This window comes from Primulina tabacum, chromosome 11 (assembly GCF_025594145.1).
Source record: "Primulina tabacum isolate GXHZ01 chromosome 11, ASM2559414v2, whole genome shotgun sequence".
Taxonomy (NCBI): domain Eukaryota; kingdom Viridiplantae; phylum Streptophyta; class Magnoliopsida; order Lamiales; family Gesneriaceae; genus Primulina; species Primulina tabacum.
In genome coordinates this window covers 279,962-301,801 of record NC_134560.1, presented here as the reverse complement: position 1 = coordinate 301,801, position 21,840 = coordinate 279,962, and the positions used below count along the sequence as shown (strand labels likewise).

Genomic DNA, 21,840 nt, shown 5'->3' with positions numbered 1-21,840 from the left:
GACCTGATACCTCCACGACATACACGCATTGCATATCATATATCATCGTGTAGATATCTGTTGTATATATCATGGTTGTTCCGTACGGAGCTTTGCTCACTCCCAAAGGGGGCTGTTATTGTCTTTGTGTGTGGACAATGGCAGGTTGATCAAGCAAAACTTGCACTGTGAAATCCTTAATAAAAATATGGTTTTATATGCTCAAAAATTAATCGCAAGTGCACGATGTCAAGTAATAGTATAATGTACCGGAGTACGAGTATCGTTCCACTGAAGACTGTGTTTGACAATTATTATTTTCAGTTATTAAATCTTAAGCAACGAAAATTGATTGGTTGTTTTATTACTACTCTAATCAAATAAACATGCAAATAAAATTATTCAAAATCAAGTAATGAAATATAATGTCTAAAATGGTTGAGTAAAATTCAATAAGAAATGAATTTGTTGGGAATTTCGGTTCACCTACCCCTCGTTAATTAATTAATTCGTTCGATATTGATTATATGCTTCCGACAGGATTTCCTATTCAATTGAACACACTCTCGAGCTATGCCAAACTAATTCTACTCAATGAAGTAATTAAATGTCTTTAATTATTTATCAAGAGTGAATTGCATGTCGATTTATGAAATCCCCTAGTTTTCGACCCTTAGGACTATGACTATCGGCGCGTATCCAATTTCATATGTCTATGTAAATTGTAGATCTACGGATTATACTACTCGTTCCTATCACAAGTTATTCTCTCGAACTCACTCGCAATATAAAAACGTTGTTAAAGTTAGCTACGCTCTAACAACACGATAAAACAATAGTATAATCAAGAATACATCAAAAATCGATATGTAAATTAATTTAATCAAAGTTCGGGGTAGGATCCCCTTTTATCCCAACAAATAATAAAAGTTTAGCTACTCGAGTTCATATTAAAACTAAACAAAACAAAGTTTAAAGAATATAAACTAGATCAGAAATACTAGGCGTGACGAAAATCGCAAAGACGACGCCCGAAAATCTTCAAATCTTCAACTTCTTGCGCAAAAAATCTCCAAAGCTTGTGGCGGCTCTGAAATTATGTCTTAATGCCCTCAAAAACGTCCTCCCCCCTTTCCATATCATCCTCTTCTCCAAAATAAGGTAGGGAATCGGACAAGAAATCTTCCCAAAAATAAGTGGCGCTCGGGCGGTAGAATATTACCGCTCGAGCGCCATACCTTCTGTAATCTTGCTTGGGATATGTGGCATTCGCGCTCGGGCGGTAGAGAATTACCGCTCGAGCGCCACATCTTCTGTAACTTTTCTCTTCTTGGATCACTGCTCGCGCCCGAGCGGTAGAAAACAACCGCTCGAGCGCCGACCTCTCTGGACTTCTTGGCAATTCACCTCTCGCGCCCGGGCGGTACAATTTCACCGCCCGAGCGCCGCCTCTTCTGCACATTATCTTCTAAGCTTGGCACTTGGCTCCGATTTTAGTTTTCCGGCCATTTTTCCGATCAAATTCATATGCTTACTCTAAAACGAACAAAATGTAAACGAAATGTACGCATGCACAATGCAAACATACACAAACTAATGCAATAAAACACGTAAAAACCACACCTATCACAGGTACTCCAGGATATCAGGAGACCAGAGAGGGTGCTTCTGGAGAAAGTCACTGTTGAGTTGAGGTTTTATGCTTTGTTTCCCAGTATGTATGTATACGTATCTATATATCGGGGCATGTCCCGAGGATATGAGTTGTTTGTTTGTAGTTTGATCTGGATTATGTGTGGGCTTGCTTTATATTGTGACATGTTGAGACGAGACTATATTATATACTATTTTTAGTATTATAATTACAGTTGACATGTTTTGGGCTCATTGTAAAGAAAATTTAAACTCTTTTTTCGCTGTAATTAATTAACCTTAATCAAATTGTGTTGTAATAACGATTAGGAGTTAAGGACCTCACAAAATATTTGAGTTGATGTGTAATATCTATTTTATAAAAGGTAAAGGTTAAACAAAATTTGAAAGGAGTTAAAAGTTAGCAAAAACACAATTGATATTTAACTTAATAACAAGTTTAAGGCTTTTATTTTAACATAATTATGATAATTTAGTTAATTAAGAGAATTTTATTTGACAATCACTATATGCACTCCATTTAAATACATTGTGATTTTGGTTTTAGTAAAATTTATTATTCTCTTAATTTTATTTTTATTGTTTTTTCATTGCGAATGATATTTTGATGCAAAATATATTTGTTAATTTGAGAGAGCTATCACTATGTTATAATCATACAAATTGAAAAATGTTATATAAATAAGTGAATATATTTGATTTATCGTCATGGTGTATTTTTATTTATTGTGTTTTGATATATTTAGATTAATAAATATTAATAAACAAGATGTTATTCAAACAATTTTAAAAATTATTAATTATCTAAATCTCGTTATTATATTTTTCATTATTAATCACCCACGTGCGATACGTGATCATTCCTAGTTAAAGAAAAAAATAGGGGTACAACTACAATAGAATGCCCAAGAGATCTACAAGGACTATAAATACTTTAATCAACAACTATCACCTGACATATAACAAACACAAATACCTCAAAAGTGCACTACAAAAATGTAACACATAAAAAGAATCAGAACTCCAATCAATTACCGGCATCCATCTAATCTCGATCAGCTGACGTCATACTGTGTTTTGTCCGAATCCACTTCCGCGCTGCTCTTCAACACAGATGATACCTCCTTTGCTTCCCATTCCGTTCACTTGACTTTGCAACCGAGCTATTAATGAAGCCTGGGGGTATGGCAGGAGGTGGACCAGGTTCAACATGAGAGCCAGCCAATTCTGGGACTTCAGGTGAAGGAGACAAGCATACAACAGCTTTCTTTGAAGCAGTTGGCATCACTGATGAGGAAAAAGGACCGAGTTTGTCATCACGAGGAGGGAAGTTAAGATTACAATCAAGCCAGGGGAATCCAGAAACCCCTGACTTTGAGAGCTCCAGCCTTCCTGCAACAGAAGTTGATCCAACATGTTCTATATCATGGTTAGCAGGAAAGCTATTAACAATACCCTGAGAGGACTTATTAGATGCATGCAACCTCTTCTTCTTCTTTCTCTTCTTCTTCAGAACGCTCAGAGGATCCCTGGGCTTTAGGGAAGGTGGAGCAGGAACAAGAAATGGAGGTATTTTGGAAGAACCTTCCCCATACAAAATTCGAACAGATTGTGCTATTGCAGACACAGCAGGAGGCAGCTCAGGTTCGAAGGCTTTACCAGGAGCATTCACAGCTTCTCTAAGCCAGTGAGGTAAATTGTCTTTTGGAGAAGTACATCTAGCAACTTCGTCCTTCCCCTTTGACTCCGAATAATTTCGAACCTTCTCACAGCCAGCAACCTGAGGAGAACCAACAGGTTCACTGTTTCCCATGTTATGAAGGTCAGGCATCATCCCCATCCTAGTTGCATTCTTTAGTTTCTCCCTTTGCTGCAATCCATGAGAATCCAAATAAATCGATCCTAATGAACTCAGAATAAAGGGTGGCTCATTAGGAGTGCTAGAGGAAACAACTGATCCCTGAATGGTTCCTCCGAAAAAGTCCCTGGAAAAAAAAATTGGGAACTTATCTGAACTCCAAGTTGGAAGTGCTGGATCAGATGGATCTAATTGTGGTGGCCCAGACGGTAGACCACCAAGACCAAGTCTCGTGTCAGTTAGATGTGGTTGGAATTTCAAAGGCTCATATTTTGTTCCGTGCAACACCCCTGTCATCATCCCATCTGAACAAGCTCCGTGCAGTGCTCGTGCCATCATTCCTTCCGAAATTCCAGAAAACAAAGGATTCTCAGATTTCAGGGGCTTGAGAGAGTTTTGTCCTGGAAGTCTTGGCCCATCCAAAATCCTGAGTTCTTCCTCCTCCCATCTAGCTGACAAATCCTCAGCAGTTCTAAATTTTGAAAACTTCAACCTTGGATCACGTAACATTGCCTCCCATCTTCCTTTTCCATGTCTACGAACGCCTATCCATAGATGATCAAGTTCATCCTCCAACCAGATATCTATTTTAGATTTCTTCGTCAGAAGGCTGTTTGATGATCCAGATCCAGTCCTTAGGATGATGTTCTCAAGAACCTTCCTATGGTTTTCAGGAAATGATGCAAATGTAGATGGCACCTGACTTGAGCCCAATACTGGAGATAACTGTTCTTGTTGATTATACTTGGGTGGATCTGGTGGAAATTTGAGATTTGGCAACATGGGAAGATGAAGATCACGGACACCATCATTTGTGTCTGTAACTCTAGATCCCAGTGATAAGCTTGGGAACAAGTCAGGAGTCATATACGGCAAGTTTGCACCGGAAATTGAATATCTAGGAATCTGCCTCTCATCAAACGGTAGTTTGGGCAATAGCATCTTTTCTTGGAAATCAGAATTAATTGCACCAGAGTTCCTAGAATGATCTGCAGGTGCTTTATCAATGAATGCTGCAAATGAATGCTGCAAATGAAAGTTAAAAGTTAGATTAAATCTATAGTTTTTCAGGACTAAATATATGCATGAAAGTGGTATGTACAACTCACGGGAGTGAATGGTAGATGCATATCCGAGACATCACTCCATGGAAATTGAGAAGTTCGGGATGAAAAATCAGGAAATTTATATCGGGTTGGGATTGACTCATGACCATTAACAGTCATCTCATTTGACATGCCAGAGGGACAACAAGTAGATCTCATTGTGAACTCAACTCCAAGCCCTAGCTTGGTTTGTCTTTGGTAGGATTTTGACATTTTCCTCTGCAAGGGATCCATTCTTTTAGGAGCATTTGGGGCACATAATCCTATTACTGGTGGTAAGTTATGCCTCAAAATATCAATGGAGTATGTGTCCTGTAACTGGTCATTGGTCGTTAAAACTTCAGACATATGTCGGCCAGTGGATGTTACAGGACGTTGCAGAAGAAAATAAGATTTCTGCTTGGACATTCTTCCCAGCTTCAGGTTTGAGTCAGTCATGCTATTTGGTTCCATCATTTGGCCATGACTGTTATCTTCCAATTCAGTATATGGAGTTTTTTCTTCAACAGGTTGAACTGACACCTCCATTTTTTTTCCTTCTTTAGAATGAAAAGGTGGAAACTGAGGCATCAACTCTAGAAGCTGTGCCAATGACCCCTTCATGTTCCTTTGGGCCAATCTTTCTTTTTGTCTAGAACGAAGCTTGGTACTGTTTAAACAAACAACATAATTATCAAAATCTGGAGCAAAATAAGGGAGTCGTCAATCACTGTTTTTATATCTGTGACAAATCTCCAAAATTGTAAATAGCACGTATATACGACTATAGAGCTGTTAGTCAAGAAAATACATGAATTTTAACGAGTAATTGCAGAAATATGAGATGTGATCTCCGCTATAGATCAAAATAGAATACATAAGAATCCACGATTCACGAAAATACACTTCTTGAGAGTTTCAAATTTGTAATTACAACTTTTATCATGGACTAGCATGAAGCACGTCCGATGTACGTAAATAACAATTATATGATAAAAATAAAAAAATTGATTTTCTAAAAAAAAACTTGAATCATTTTGTTATTTATTTGAGTTTAATCTCTTGTTATATTAGACGAATAAATTAATTAAGAACTTATATAATTTACTTTCAAACTTTTGCCAAATTAAAATTCAAATTGTTATTTTTATAATATATAATAAATTATAATTAGCATAATATATAGAACCAAATGAACTGAAATAATTTTTTTAAAAAATATATCCAAATACCACGTATAAGACATAATAAACTAAAAATCAATCAAATTGTGGACTTTATCAATATATAAATCATAATTTACATTAATTAAGCACACTAACGATAAACAATTATCAATTTAAATTATCGTGACTAACTCATCAAAACAACATCAAAACTAATGAAATAATAATATTGATAGTAAAATATAACTCATAATATTTAAACATCAACATAATTTTTTTACTTTTATTTTTAGAATTTTATATCATAGATAATTAATTTTATATCAGAATCTATTTTTTATAAACTACATCGATTATTATTAATTTCTTGTTAATAAAATTTAAAATAATAAATAAATCAACATATGTAATGAAATACACATTTAAATAAGATTATATGGCAAATATCAAATAAAATCTAATAAACTCATAGAATAATTATTAAATATAAATTTTAAACTATTGGTATGATTTTCACATAAAAATTTGAAATATAACCAAAGAAATAAATTTGCATAAAAATGTTATTTTTTGTATTTGTTAAATTAGTTAGTTTGATTTCAAAATAAATAAAAATGTTAAAATATCATATGTAAAAGCTTTAATACTTTGACAGATGTTAATTAATGATCATTATAATTTATATTTATTATAAGGATTAAAATTAAAAAGATAAAACATTCAAAGGTAGTATAAAGATGAATTATTTGAGAAAATTAATTAGGAGTTACATTTTATTCTTGAAATGATATAAATTACTACAATCAATGTAATTGTAGTGATAATTCATTATCAATTTGTTATAATTTTATATATATATCCTTATTGAGTTTTTGGATTTTTATTAATAAGGAAGATTTGTGTCTTTTCACAATTGGATTGGATTGAAAATAAACCAATGATCCACACTTTTTAAAAATCTATATACTTTATAATGGGTCATTTCATTATGAATATAACTCAATTTTATTTCCCACACGTTCGTTTACAATTGGAATAATCCGCATATTTATATGTGTATAGAATGGAATATTGTTTTTTTTAAAATGAAATAAAATGAAATACGACATAATTAAATATTATAACGAAAAAAAGACAAGGGTAAAAAGTCAAAAACGCAAAGAGTAGATCTCTTGTGAGACGGTCTCACGAATCTTTATCTGTGAGACGGGTCAACTCTATTAATGTTCACAATAAAAAGTAATATTCTTAGCATAAAAAGTAATATTTTTTCATGGATGACCCAAATAAGAGATTCGTCTCATAAAATACGACTCATGAGACCGTCTCGCGAACACAAAACCATAACCATAAAATGTGGTTAATTAGTATTAATTATTAATTAATAGACTAAGTGTGAAATTACCACATATGTTACTTGATAGAAAATAAGAAAACATGTGAAAGGTAATTATGTTCATTCACAATTGGAAAACTTTTCAAGTATCCACACTTTTATAGGTATATAGATAATGCTTTCATTTTGCATAATGTAGCTCAAATGAAACTCCATAAAAAATTTCAAATCTGTAAATCAACTACTTAGTATAAAATGCATGCTAAAGACTTGCACCAATAAAGCTCATCACCCTTTTCTGGGATAGGAGTTTAATTTTTAGTATTGTCTTAATCATCTTCAGAGGGCGATGGCTTGTGTACAAAAATAAAATGCATTACTTCATAAAATAAGAGGTTATTCGATTTATTGACAGGGTTCACAACAAAGGGAAATTCATCATCTGGAGTTTGTGATAAAGACATGTTTTCCTGCCCATTTCTGGCAGTGATACAAATAAAGCAACACAATTCATTATAAATGTATATCTTACTATTAAATACACTTCTTGAGAGTTTCAAATTTGTAATTACAACTTTTATCCTGTATAATGCTTTCATTTTGCATAATGTAGCTCAAATGAAACTCCATAAAAAAATTCAAATATGTAAATCAACTACTTAGTATAAAATGCATGCAAAAGACTTGAACCAATAAAGTTCATCACCCTTTTCTGGGATAGGAGTTTAATTTCTAGTATTGTCTTAATTATCTTCAGAGGGCGATGGCTTGTATACAAAAATAAAATGCATTACTTCATAAAGTAAGAGGTTATTCAATTCATTGACAGGGTTCACGACAAAGGGAAATTCATTATCTGGAGTTTGTGATAAAGACATGTTTTCCTGTCCATTTCTGGCAGTGTTACAAATAAAGCAACACAATTCACTCTAATTTAGAGTTTGTTCCATGCCCCCCCTCCCCCCCCCCCAATACCTATGTACTATTAATTTTTACTCTACCCTCTTCAACTATACTCACTCATTGATATCATATCTAAAGCATAATAAGAATTTAAAACCGTGTTCTCCAGAAACCATTCTTTTCAGAAGGCTCAATAAATGAAAATTATGAGAATACCAAATCTTCCTGGTGCTAGAAAAGTTAGCTACAAAAATCTGAAAAATGAATATCAAGTGCAACTCACTATTTTTCTTTAAGAGCTCGTCCAGCTGGTGTGTACTCCCGCTCAGGCTCCGGTTCAGGCTCCGGTTCTTCCCCGGTAACATTCTTACCACATTATAAAAGATACCATTCAGATATGACTAAATCTAATAGATAGCTGACACAATGAAAGTTATTATAAGAAATCAAGATATTCTAACAGAAGGTAAATAAGAGGTGAAACTAATGCTCATAAAACTGAGGCTATCAAACATCGCAATTTCTATTTTGCAACATTTTGTTTTTATTTTCTTTTTAAATCAAAACAGTTTGTCCAAACAAGGTTAAATGAACAGAAAGGCAAAAGTTAACAAGATCTGAACCAGATCAAAAGTTCTCAGAAAAGACAACACAAAAAAGAAGTATAACCATCTCCTAACAAGATAAAACCAAGGCAATCTAGTTTTCAAAGTGCACTAATGTCTGATTGAGGAATTTCTCTGAAATATTAAAAATCTCAATCCACAAATGCCCAGTTTGGATGGATTACTGGAAGCTGTCTCCCCATTGAAAAAAGCTATAAGCCTATAATATATTGAAACATATGCAAAGCAAGGCTTAATCAGATACTATTATTAGACATTGAACTTGTATCAAAAGATGACAAAGTACAAATGTAACAGAATTTCTAGAATTTTAAATACATGAAATATACGTGCAGAGGTGTAATTTGTCAAAAGATGACAAAGTACAAATGTACTTGAATAACCAGAATTTTAAAAAAATACGACGTCTATGTGCAGAGGTTTACTTTAATGCTTCCAAATCATTAATAAAGAACTCGGGCTTCAAAACACATAAAAAATGACAAGTTCCACCAACAGACAGGTGATAGACGGATGTGCATGGATAAAAAGAAACATTATAATTTGAATTATTATATAATAAATAGATGAATTGATAGAAAAAAGGGTGAAATAGAGAGAAAGAAGGAGTACTCCAGTCACTGCTTCAATAGGATGAGTGACATATGTCTCCCTATATGAAACAGCTTTTCTCTGGCGTTTTCCTCGACCAAGAGCTGCTTCCTCCTCATTTTGATATCTCTCCCATCTACAAAACCCATGAGCAACAACTAAGACTAAAACCTATCCCACAATGTAGGGAACTCAAATTTAAACACTTTCTACAGTCGCATCTACACATGCCACAAATTTATATAGATATTTTAAGGGGTACTTACAATTTATGAAGGCTATACAATTGTCAATGAAGAAAGATTAACTGAATAAGAATCAAACTCATACAGGGAAACACATAAATCCATCTTCTTTCAGTGTTATCACATATGGATACTCATATTACTGGTGACAAAATTAACCCAATACACATAAAGCACCCCCAAGGATTGATAGTTTTTCTTTTTATCCCTAAACAAATTGAATTCACGTGGCTCCATAATTAACTTATATGAAGCTCAGAAAATTCTCTCTAAAGCCTCACTTCATTAATATTTCAACTAAATTCAAAACATAAAAACATTTTCTGTTAAAGAATGAGATGCAGAGGTTCATTAGCACAATGCAAAATGATTAAATAGGTGAGAAAAGATAGAATTCCCCACCTAACTCGCAGTAGCCTATCCCATTCATTTTCTTCAATGACGCCAACAGATATATCATCTTTATTTTCAGAACTTGGCGCACCTTTGTCGTTATTAGTCACAGGTCCTGACACTATTCCAGCTTGTTCTTCTGTGGACTCATCATTCCATTCAAGAGACTGAGAGGAAAAAGGAGAAACAGTGAGAAACAAGGGTATTAGTTAAATCAAAACACCATTTCCCCGTTATTAGAGTGGCAATCCTACGTACGTGAGTTCTTTTCAAGAGCACTTTCAGCATTGATCCAAAAACCATGAAATGACACGAGATTTATTCACACTTAATCAAGAAACTATAAACGTGAAACATATCAACATTGACAAATGATTGAAGAAAGAGGAGAAATGAGATAGCAAAAGAAAGAAAATCATTTTTCCGAATATGATGCTAAAGTACCTTAAGAGCATCCAACGAAATGATTCAACTCATTTATGTAACTCTGTAATAAAGTTATATCCTAACATATGTGGTGAAGTGCATATACTCATTCGAACCGTAACGATTATATTTAAGAAACAAATTGGAATTCTGGTTTTACAGAGAAATACTTAGTAAGAAAAAGGTAACAGGGTGTCATAAAATCAGAAAACAGTTTTCACCTTCACTGAACCAAGCATTTCATTCTCCAGCTCAGTTTCAGTATTATCATCGGCTGAACCAGACTGCAGGTCTGAGCGGTCCAACAATTTCAAAATGGCATTTTCATCCCATGTGATCTTATTGCTACAATCAGCACATTTGTCTTTGTATACATCCCCAAGCCCACCAGTCCTCCTATTATTATGCTCTAATTCTATAACTGAATCATCTTTATTGATGTGGTTGTCACCGTCCTTTCCGATAATCGAAGATGAATCACTAAAAAGTTCTTCCGTTCCCCATTTTAAGATGTCTTCCACCTCCTTTTGTGATCCAGACTTGTTCACAAAAAGTTGATCTAGCATCAGCTTTTTCTTTGCAAGCTGCAATATACGCTCTTCAACACTAGCACGGACAACAAGCCGGTACACAAGAAGTCGGTTTGACTGCCCTATTCGATGCGCTCGGTTCATAGCTTGGATATCTGCATGTGGATTGAAATCTGAATCATATATAATTACAGTATCAGCAGTTGCCAAGTTAATGCCAAGGCCACAAGAGCGCGTAGATAAAAGAAACACAAATCTACTCTTGTCTTGATTGAAACGTGTTATCGCTGCTTGCCGATCGGCCACAGAAACAGAGCCATCAACTCTCTCATATGTCTTATGCCCAAATTCAGTAGTCAAGTAATCCTCAAGGATATCAAGTAACTTGGTCATCTGTGAAAAAATAAGGACTCTATGATCTTCTTTGTGAAGAAATTTAAGCATATAATGCAGCAGAGTCAGCTTAGCTGAAGCTTTTATTCGCATTTCATGAAGAAATTCCAGTGAACCAGATTCAGGTTCAGTGCCTGGTATGAGATAAGGATGATTGCAAACCTTCCTTAACTGCATCACAATATTCAGCATCGATTGTTGAGGAACCCCTTTTCCTATGTTGCGTAATATTTGGTAGTTCTTTGTGAGCATGGCACGGTAATATTCTGCCTGAATTGATGATAGCTCGACAGGAACCACTCGTTCAGTCTTAGGGGGAATATTCCGCATGGCATCCTTTTTAAGCCTGCGGAGCATGTGTGGAGCAACAAGGTTCTTAAGTTCCTCCACCTTTTCTGCGGTGGTTAGATCTTTAAATTTCTCCTCAAATGAAGAAAGAGAAGGAAAAAAAGCTTGCTGCAGAAAATTGAGTAAATTGTACATCTCACCAATATTGTTCTGAAGAGGAGTACCAGTCAACAGTACTCGATGGTGGAGCGTAAACGTATTCAGTAAGCCAAATAGCTTACTGCCAGAATTTTTCAGGCGGTGACCCTCATCAACCACAAGAACTTCCCAGGGAACTCCACGTAGATATGTGGAATCACATAAAACCATTTCATAAGTAGTTAAGAGAACATTGAATTTGTAAGAAGATGGTTTGTTTTTTCCATGGGGATCACGGGCATGCCATTCATATTGGCGAATTAAGGCTCTAGCTCTTGTGTTCCCATGATATTCTACGGCATTGAGATGGGGAGCCCACAGCGCAAATTCTGACATCCAGTTGGGCATTGTCGATAGAGGAACCAAAACCAGACAAGGAAGTCTAGCTTTAAATTCGAAATATAATGATGAGATAAAAGCACAAGCTGACACTGTTTTTCCAAGCCCCATTTCATCAGCAAGTATCACATTTCTTGATTTATGCCAGCTTTTTCGCAACCAATTCAATGCTTCCAACTGATGTGGAAACAAAGAACCTCCAACTAGCTCTTTAGGCTGTTCTGTGAGATTGATTACCTCACTTGGTGGGAAGTCATTTTTGTCTCGTGTTGAATTAAGCTTGGCACTCTCATTCTCCAAGGTTTGCTGTTCAAACCTCAAGAACCTATCAACTAAGTGAAATGACTTTGCAATAGCAGGTTCATCAATATTTTCCCAAGTGCATTCATCATAAGGAAGACCTTTCCATTTTACGAATGCTTCATTTGATCCATCAATGGAGGACCGGGTAGCGATTACCCGATGTGGAATCTTCCATTGTTCCTCACATAGATTTATTGAAGCTGTTCCATACTTTGACTTGTAATTCTCCAATTTTCGTTTGGCCAGAGTTTTCAGCTCAGATTCGGGAATCCAGCTGTTATGAAGATGAGATTTCCCAACCCACTTCACCAAAAACTCATACAAGACAGTGGTGGATCCAGCTTCAACCAAGCGAGACTCTAGGAATTTCTTTTTGGGAGCAATGCCCAATCTTGTGACCTTTTCTTCCTCCTTTGTGCTTCCATTTTCATCCAAATAATGATTAAGAAAGTTCTTTAAAGTTCCAGAGGTGAGACTGTCCTTCAAACCACCATTATTGTCACAAGCCTCCAAGATTGTCATACTCTTCTCAACCTCCGAAACCACCTCATCAGTTGGTGCACCGACACACAAGTTACTGTCACTATATTTTTTGTTATTCACCACCATGGAATCAGAACCCTTAGTGTCTCTCCTAAGAGAATCTGTCAAACTTTTCTCTTTACGTTCTTTGGTCGTCGTTCTTCTGTAAACCTGTAGCTTGCCTTTATTCATATTAATTTTTAAGTTTCTTGCTCCAACGGAACAGCTGGCAACATCCTGATGGTCCTCTCCTGAGTTTCCATCACCAACCGCATCCAAAGTCATCCCACAGCTGGGAATTTCCTTTGACAGTTTAATTGGATCTTCTGCAACAAATGTCTTCCCAATAAGGAACTCCTTTGCATCCAAAGGCATCTCAGAGCAGGGATTTTCCTCAGACAGTGTACTAAGATCTTCTGCAACCAACGATTCACCTAAAAGTGCCTCATTTTTGTTGATCACTGCCGCACCACAAACAAAATCTCTGTTATCAACTTTAACTCGACAACCAATAATCCGATCCACCTGATAAGTTAAAAATGATGAACAAGATTAACACATAGGTGAAACTTTTAAATTAAAGGCACGGTTCAAGACGTGCTGCAAAACAACATCATGCTCTTAAGAACAAGTCCTGTCAACACATACCTGCTGAATTTCAAGAACACGCTCTTCATCTGCTGCATGTTTAACTGTAATTTTTTCTGCTTCCTGTGTTTCAAGTGAATAGGGAGCTGCTACCGTAGGAATCACCTGTAAACAACGAATCCAAATCTTGGAAACAATAATATTCATAGTAAACTCAACAGATAAAGATCGGATCACAATATCAAAATGTATAGAAAAGGCATCATAAACAACTACCACAGAGCTTCAGTGTAGAAGATGAGAGCAATTCACAAGATGAAGATGCAATATAGAATATATAGAGACAGCAACCACAACAATAACAACATAAAAAGCCCACACAAATGAAGGTCTAAATAAGACACAACAAAAGAAGAAACTTTTCGAGACCAATCAATTATAAACCAGATTATGAGCATGTTGACAGAATAAAAAATCCCCCCAACTGATTTGGTCCTGTCCAATTTAGGTTTCAGCAGTCCATCACAAAATGAGATCTGGAGCCTGAATTTACTTGCTGCAAATTAACCAAACTCTTTGGCTCTCTTCAACAAATGATGAAAAAACCGCTTCAGGTCATTAATCTCACAGTTCACGACAGGTTTTTTAACATTTTCTGATACACCTCTTTTTTATTGAGAACAAAGAAAATATCCCTTCACCTACACCAGGTCATAATTTTAATGAAAGATTCATTCTTGTAAACGTTGTTTAGTGTGTAATTTCGTGAACGAAAAAAGCTTGGGTAGGACCAACTAACGAATATCTTCATTTCGTTGCCATTGAGTGGACCAAAATTCCAGTTGTTTCCAATCCGTATCACAATATCAAGCAGATAATAACAAACATAAGCAGTGACACCATCCTAACAATACATTAAAAATTTAAGGGTATTTCAGTAATTAAAAGTGAAAATCTTAAAATTACAGGTTTTCAGCATCAGATGCCCCATCAACCGAAAATAAAAAAATAACTTCATATTGTTAAGAACAAACAAGAAGGAAGTTGAGGACCTCATCCTTTGGTAGGATATCAGTGACATTTTTGCCACTATCCTGACTTAATGAAGTTGAACTAGTCTTGTGGACATTTGTTTTACATTTTTTCTTGGATTTTGAAGCCCCTGGGTGTGTGGAATTCCCTTGACCTTTTCTATAAGTACCAGAACCAGATTTGGCCTTGCCAACTTTATGCTTCTTATCATTATTACGAGAGCAAGCTCTGTGCTTTCTTTTTTGGGCCACTCGATTGGCAGCTTCCAATGCAAGGACAGGTTTGTTTTCAGGTGATAATTTTTCGGATGATGCTTCAGGTTTCATCTCAGAAGATTCCACATTCGCAGTTGATTTTTTTTCCTTTGACAAGGATAAGGATCCCTCAGCAGGAATCGCTGGCTTCTCTGCTCGTTTATGAGAACGGGATTCTTCTAGTTTCTTATCAATGCCACAAAAAGAAGAACTATCATCCATTGAACTATCTTGAACCATATGATTCTGATGATTATTGTGTACATCATTGGACGAACTCTCCAAACGTTCAAATATTTGGCCACAACGAGAAAGGGATGATTTTCCTTTATCTGAATTGTGTTTCTTCCCAACTGCAGAACTTTCAAATGTTTTAGTAAATTTGTCGGTTGCAGATGATTCAGTTTCAGTTTTCGACCTTCTAATTATTATCTTTGTTCGTGCTCTTTTTGAAATGGGGTCCAGATGGTTCACAGACTCCAGGGAAGCATGTCTCTGACAACACATTGGGCATACCCATTTTCCCGACGGAATACGCTAGAGAAGATAAGAAATCAATGATGTGTTATTGCATGTAAATGGAAAAAAAAAAGAATCCCTACACAGATATTGTCAAGATAACAAACACAGAGCAAACATACCTTCAGAACAGGATCTAAACACTCAAGATGATACGTGCGGGGGCAGCTATCACAACACAGCAGCTTTCCACCAAGTTCACAAATTACACACTCGTAATAATACTGAGATTAGAAAAAGTGAGTCACATGTCATAAGCAGCACACAAGCTCTCACACATTCTAGCATCCAAGTCCAATTAGTGCCATTAATACATAAGAGTGACATGAGTCAAGGAAACTGAGATAAATAGCTGGGAAACAAAACTAAGGTAAAAAAATTCAGAAAAATACCAAAAAAGACAACTAGCCAAATGGGGTGCTGAATTAAGCATGCAATGATTTTCTTAAAGCATATATTTCCCCATTTGGAAAGAACCAGTTCAATTTTGTGTCACTTACCGCTTCAGAAATTGACTCTTAGAAATTGAACCAAGAGATAGAAAACATTGAATTCAAATACTCACCCCATCATTTCCTTTTCTCTTGCCAGAACATCCATCTAAACTAGCATGCTCTTTCAGTTCAAGCTTCGACAGTGTCGTGGATGGAAACTTGAAAGACTTGTAACCTTTTTCTCTATCACCAGGCTTAACTTTACCCACTGGAAGCTTTCCACGTTTACGTTTCAACACCCAGTTTCTGTCAAGCATTGCACTAGGCTTCGAAATGTTTTCCTTCATTTGCATACACTAATGTCAGAATGTAGTCAACACTAGAAAGGATGAGTTGAGGAAAGAAGCTTAAAAATTGAAGGGTGAGTGCCATAAAATCAGGTAGAAATTAGGTTAGGCATTAAGATTAGACTCCGCTCATAAGCAATGTGGTGGCAAGTAACAAAGTTATCAAGTAAATATTACAAGCTCAAACTCCCCGAGCGAGAGAGAAAAAAACAAGTGGGGGAAGAAAGAAATACTGGCAGTAAAATCCAATATACAAATAATCGTGTTTAAACCAAAGGGATTATGGACTAAAAGATGACCCTAGAATGACAATTGTAGGAACTGAAAAGGCAATAAATCTACCTATCGATGCCAATATAAATTTCTTAAATAGACCGCAAGTTTCGTTTTATAAATAGACATGCTATTTACAAACCACTCATGCTTTTACGAATAGCTCTTGAGGCCAATATGATTCTCTCTTCTAAATTTATTTCCCTAAAAATCATGTATCACTCTGGCTAAGCAACCTTTTTCTTGGTTTTCCTGACGTAGATAACAACTGCCTTCATTTTTCAACCCAAGAGTTACCAATAGAATTCATACGTTCTTTCATCACTATGCTTTTTTTCCAAAATAAACTGCCACCAGAGATTTATATGCTTCATCAAGAATAAGAAACAGCAACACAGCCCATTGCAAATGTAGAACCTATGTCTAACTTCTTCAATTTCAATACACGGTCGAAGTTAAATGACTTATAGCGTATCTTGAAAACTAAATGGAAACGGAAATATACAGTGAAAAGAACTTCCATGCAAAGACAAAATTTGATCATGGGGTAAATCAAAATCTGTGAAGAATGCATATATAGAACACGCTTTCTTCATGTAAACCTATAAATGGACTGGTTTATGTTCAAGACATGATATGCAATCGTGCGTTCCGTTCATGGAAGATCAAAACTACTTGATCAAAAAACACTAATAATTCTTAAAACAGAAACCCAGAATCGAATGTCATTACTAAAGAAACATACACAATTATAATTTATATACACTAAAAAGATCGCAACTTTAACTCAATTACAAATTAAACCCATAACATGCAAATATATAAGAGCGCCCACATGAAAAACAAAGTGCAAAATGCAAAAGCTTCAGCTCAACTTGTCAGAAAAATAGAAAGAATAACATCCCATAACAAAGTAATCACCAACCAAAACCTTGCTAATGGATCAAAACACCAACAAAAACTTGAAAACAACCCCAATCTGTCTTATCTCTTCATGCGAACAGAAGGATCGAAACAGAGGAAGCAGTGGAGTGAGGGAAAAGGGTATTAGGTTATACGAGCACGGAGAAACGAGAATAAGAAGAGAGAGAGAGAGAATACACGGGGCCGGGCAGACACTTGAAATAAACAGATAGAGAGAGAAAGTTAATGTATCGTATTGTGTGTTGCGACGGATTCGCCGGGGTCATTGGACTTTGGGGATTTGCACACGCTGACATGTATGCTGTGGGGAGCGAGCCTAGAATTCGTCCACTCAAGATCCCACACGTGGAACTACAGGACGCCTGTCGCCATCCTTCTCCTCACGCTCTCCTTCGTGTTTTGCGCTTCTTCCCTCTCATTCTTCCACGAAAAACCCATTCCCTCGAGTACTTCTCTTTCAAATCCTTTCCGTTTCCGTGCATAAACTCTCCGTTTATGTTTGTAACATGCAACGGTGAGCTGGTGGTGGAGACTTGGATTATTGGATTTGATTGGCTCTTACTGCATATTTAAACTTCAACCCATCACACGAACTGTAGCTACGTATGATCTTGAAAAGATTTGATGTGAATTGTGAACGTTAACGGTCTGATTGTTTTGCATCGTTACTTGGTCTAAAAGTCTTGCGTATAGAGACCAATATCAATATGGGATGTCATAATTTTGAGCCATCTTGATTTTCTTGTATTGAGACCAACCATACGGAATCAAGTGAGAAGTTAACTGAAATCAAATAACTCACATCTTACTATCTTCTCTCGAATTTTCCAAATGATTATCATTCATCGAGAAGAAAAGTATATGGTTATAATTGTACATCATTAGTCTTTACGATCCGTGACAATACTGAGACTCTACATACTAGAATTGTGTTTTGACTCGTTTACCGACTCCGCGAAGGTCACAAGATGGCAAGATTGGGTGCAAATTGCGACATATGTAGGAGCATGTGCATTGTAGTCGGCAATTCACCGCTCACATACCGGTGTGAATATCATATATGATCTAACGAAATAGTAGTGTATGAAATCTCTGGTCAGAGTGTAAGATGTACATTAGGGACAAGGGTTCTCTAGTTGTACATGCGATGACACTATGAATATTTCATGATTCTATCACTTAACTATCGAATCTAATATGCAACGAAGACTCCCTCACCTCAACTTATCAAAAAAACACGGTCACAAAAGACCAAGCCAGCTGCAATTCCAGTAGCTCTACTTGAGCTCAGATTACTTCAAATAAGAGCTGAGGCACCTATCTCCACAGTACCCGTCCAATCATTCCAACTAGCCGCAGAGTTCATATCCGAAAAGAATGATGACTATCCTTAAAGGCTCATAACTGAATCTAGAGAGACTTTGAAGTTGCCCGGAATCCCAGCTCCCCTCACCACAGTGGTCCGCCCAACAATTCTTCCACAGGAACGACCGAAAGGTGTGATAATCAGAGAAGTGGTGTACACAATAGGCTCGGACAGGATCTTCCTCACGCCCTAAATGATCCGAAGGGTAAAGGGAAACTGATCAAATAACCAAGGCCTAATAATGTCATTCAGACTCAGATAGACCTTATCATAGACTAAATCAATGGATATGTTGAGCTAAAGATGGAGCATTACGATGAATAGGTACAGATCAGGACTGTGACTCTTGCCAAGCAGTTGAGGAAGAAGTATGTCCTCAAAAGATTCATTTCACCAGAGTCACCAGTAATGAAGGCAGTTAAAGCTACTTAGTCTCCCAATCAATGGAGAGAAGAGAATATTTCTTCAATTTAATGAGAATTAAGAGGCTGACTGAAGTCACTGCTGAGCTCAAGAAAAACTATGATCCAGCTGGATCGATTGCATATGCCGACAAGGCAGTTTTCTAGCAATTGGATTTTGATCTCATCACGCTCCAACTCAAAATAAAGAATTGAGAGATGTGATAGAAGCTGCATATTCCAGTAGATACAAGTAGTCCAACTGAGGAGTTCAACCAAGCTGCTACTGCTGAGCCTTCCACTGAACCAGACGAATTGGAATCACGTTTGGCACCAAATGCTACACAGACAGTTCCTCAACAAATTTCTGAAGAAGCTCAGCCTTCCTCTTCCACTGCAATCATTGTCCCACCAACTTCTAAACAAACAGCTCCACTCACCACGTATACAGATGAAGAACTATCTTTAGCCAATGTGGATGAGCTATTGCTATCAGTTGCTGAGTATATTAAACAGGAGCACAAGGAAGAGCGGGTCACTGAAGAACTTGTTGTTGAACACACTTCTGAGGCAGTAACTGAGCCAGTTGCAGCTGAGATAATCACAAAAGAAGTTCAGTTGGGAACTAAACAAATTTTGTTGCTGAAGCCAAGCCATCAGTCCAGGAACCATCAGTTTCCACCGAACTGATCTCCACCACCTTGGTGGTTCCTGATACGTTCTTCATTTTAGAAGCCTCGCAACAACTGATTTTGGCTGGAAACAAGATTGATGAGGAACCAAGCACATTTATTGTTCATGAAGATCAGCCTCAGAGTCTTTCTGTTCAAGAAGAAGTCGTAAACGAAGTTGTTGAGGATGTGGACCAAGATACTGGCCCTGGACAATTCCCAATTGTTGAATTCAGCGGGAAATGAAAAGGGAAAGCCCCAGCTATTGCTGAAGAATTCTCTCCTGAGCTATCGATTGCAACTGATATAATGCTTGAGAATAACATGTCCAGTTGGCAAGATCTTGGGCCTATAGTTTCTCAAGTCAAATCAACTCAACTGCTCCACTCTTTTAAGTTTTGATACACTCAAATATCACACCATGAAGCACTTAAAGAAGTTGACCAAGGACGTATCTGCTCTGTTCACAATAGTCAAAAAGATGAAAAAATAAGCAGTTATGACTCCTAAATAGGTCGCATCCCAGGAACTACTCAGCCAATGGATTGATTTTGTGCACACAAGCTTATCAAAGAAAATTGATATTTACGAAATCAGTTAGCTGAAGTATCCGCACAAGTCAGTTCAGCATTACTCATGTTCTCCAAGGTGGCGGGTGTTGACAAAAAAAAAGGGGAAGAAGCCAGCAGAAACTAACAAGAAGCGTAGTGAATCAGATAGTACAACTGATAAATGACCAGCTTATAAGAAAGTCAAGAAGTAATCAGAGTCCGACATCAGTTATATAGTCTAAGGGAGATCAAATATTTTGTAACTTTTTTATTTTGAAATGTTTGTAAGAATCTGTACTTACCTCTTTAAAAATTAATGCAAATTTTATTCCTATTTATGTACGAATCTGTAAATTTCAGAAAAATTATTTTATCTACACATGAATTCAGAATATCTAAGTCAGTTTATTCAGAAAATCATTTTTTTCAGGTAATCAATTTCAGAAAATATTAATCAGATAAACAGTTAAAAATTCTAAGTTTTGTCAAATATCGAAAAAAAGGGAAATTTTAGAAATTATAATTTTCAGTGTTTGACAAACCAATCATTAATAGAACTGAAGATCCGAACTGAACTGAAAAGAATTTAACTGATATTAGAACTGAAGGAGACTTATCAGAATGAAATGGACCAAATAGAATTGAAGTAATTAATTAAAGTTCTCAAAGTATTAATAATCTCAAACTGATGAATTGAAGATTGACAAACTGAATATTACCATAACTGAAGAGCAGAACTAAATGAATTGTTATAGCATAACTAAAAATTGAGCTGATAGCAGAATATTCAAACTGAAAGGACATCAGTGACAACTGATATATACCAGCTGAACTGATCAGTCGACCAGTTTGACTCCTGAGCAGTTAGCAACATCATCAGTTGCAATTTGAATAGCAGCAAACAAACTGACAGTCCGTACCAAAGTAGAACAGACGAAGCATAACAGTTTGATACATCATACATTTGTCAGAAAAAAATATCTACATAGACTAAAAGACGACTCAACGGATATAATTAATTTATGCATTCAATGTGATCGTTGAAATCGAAGACTATATATAGCTGAGGAGTTCAGTTGTGAAGAGTAGAATGATCGAGTTTGTAAAAAGCCAACAGTTAATAACAAATAACAAGAACACTCAGTATTTCAATCAGTTGCACTTTATTTTGAAGTTCACATCCAGTTTACAAATTTCAATTTCTAGCTCACTACTTTTTTATATATTCATAGCTCAGGCTACTCATTTGAGCTATTCCGTTATCAACTGATATATTTTTTTAAGAAAATTTAAGAGTTTCAGTTTGGCATTGTTTAAGTTCAAAACTGAAGTGAGTTATTACATTCATTATAATTAATTAAAATCTTATAGTGAATACATATCTTTGAGATATTAGGGCTGACGTAGGAGCATTTGAATTCTCTGAACATCCATAAAATTTCTCGTGTGCATTATTCTTATTCATTAAGTTATCACAGTATCCTAACCAAAATATTCAAATATATCATTCAGTTTAATTCCGCACTATTTTAGTTAACTGATCGGACATACAAGATTTCATGATCAATTTAACAAAAAATTGATTCATATTCGAAAAAGAGTTCTGAAAGCAAAATTGTTTATTCAACCCCTCTTTCTAAACACTT

General features: G+C 36.0%; 1 protein-coding gene across 5 annotated transcripts; it reads right to left on the bottom strand.

Moving 5' to 3' along the window:
• Positions 1-2,495: 2,495 nt before the first annotated feature.
• On the bottom strand, positions 2,496-17,868 carry LOC142519094 (protein CHROMATIN REMODELING 4-like). 5 transcript variants are annotated; one of them, XM_075622001.1, is made up of 11 exons: positions 17,207-17,868; positions 15,793-16,002; positions 15,350-15,451; positions 14,475-15,245; positions 13,483-13,587; positions 10,483-13,359; positions 9,845-10,002; positions 9,219-9,333; positions 8,264-8,346; positions 4,600-5,245; positions 2,496-4,516 (listed from the first exon to the last, which is right to left on the bottom strand). In XM_075622001.1, the coding sequence occupies exons 2-11, from the start codon at positions 15,976-15,978 to the stop codon at positions 2,738-2,740; spliced, it is 6,822 nt and encodes a 2,273-aa protein (XP_075478116.1). In that variant the 5' UTR covers positions 15,979-16,002; positions 17,207-17,868; the 3' UTR covers positions 2,496-2,737. The 5 variants fall into 5 exon arrangements, with proteins under 5 accessions (XP_075478116.1, XP_075478117.1, XP_075478118.1 ...); XM_075622002.1 differs by having other exon boundaries at positions 17,213-17,868; XM_075622003.1 differs by having other exon boundaries at positions 17,383-17,868.
• Positions 17,869-21,840: the final 3,972 nt, after the last annotated feature.

What these genes read in the sequence shown, in the direction of transcription:
- LOC142519094 (XM_075621999.1), bottom strand. Translation starts at nt 16,014, where the DNA reads ATGCAAATGAAGGAAAACATTTCGAAGCCTAGTGCAATGCTTGACAGA. An exon ending in GTTTAGATCCTGTTCTGAAG is followed by an intron (nt 15,246 to 15,349) that starts GTATGTTTGCTC and finishes TATCTTCTCTAG; the next exon opens with CGTATTCCGTCGGGAAAATG. An exon ending in ATATCCTACCAAAGGATGAG is followed by an intron (nt 13,588 to 14,474) that starts GTCCTCAACTTC and finishes CGTTGTTTACAG; the next exon opens with GTGATTCCTACGGTAGCAGC.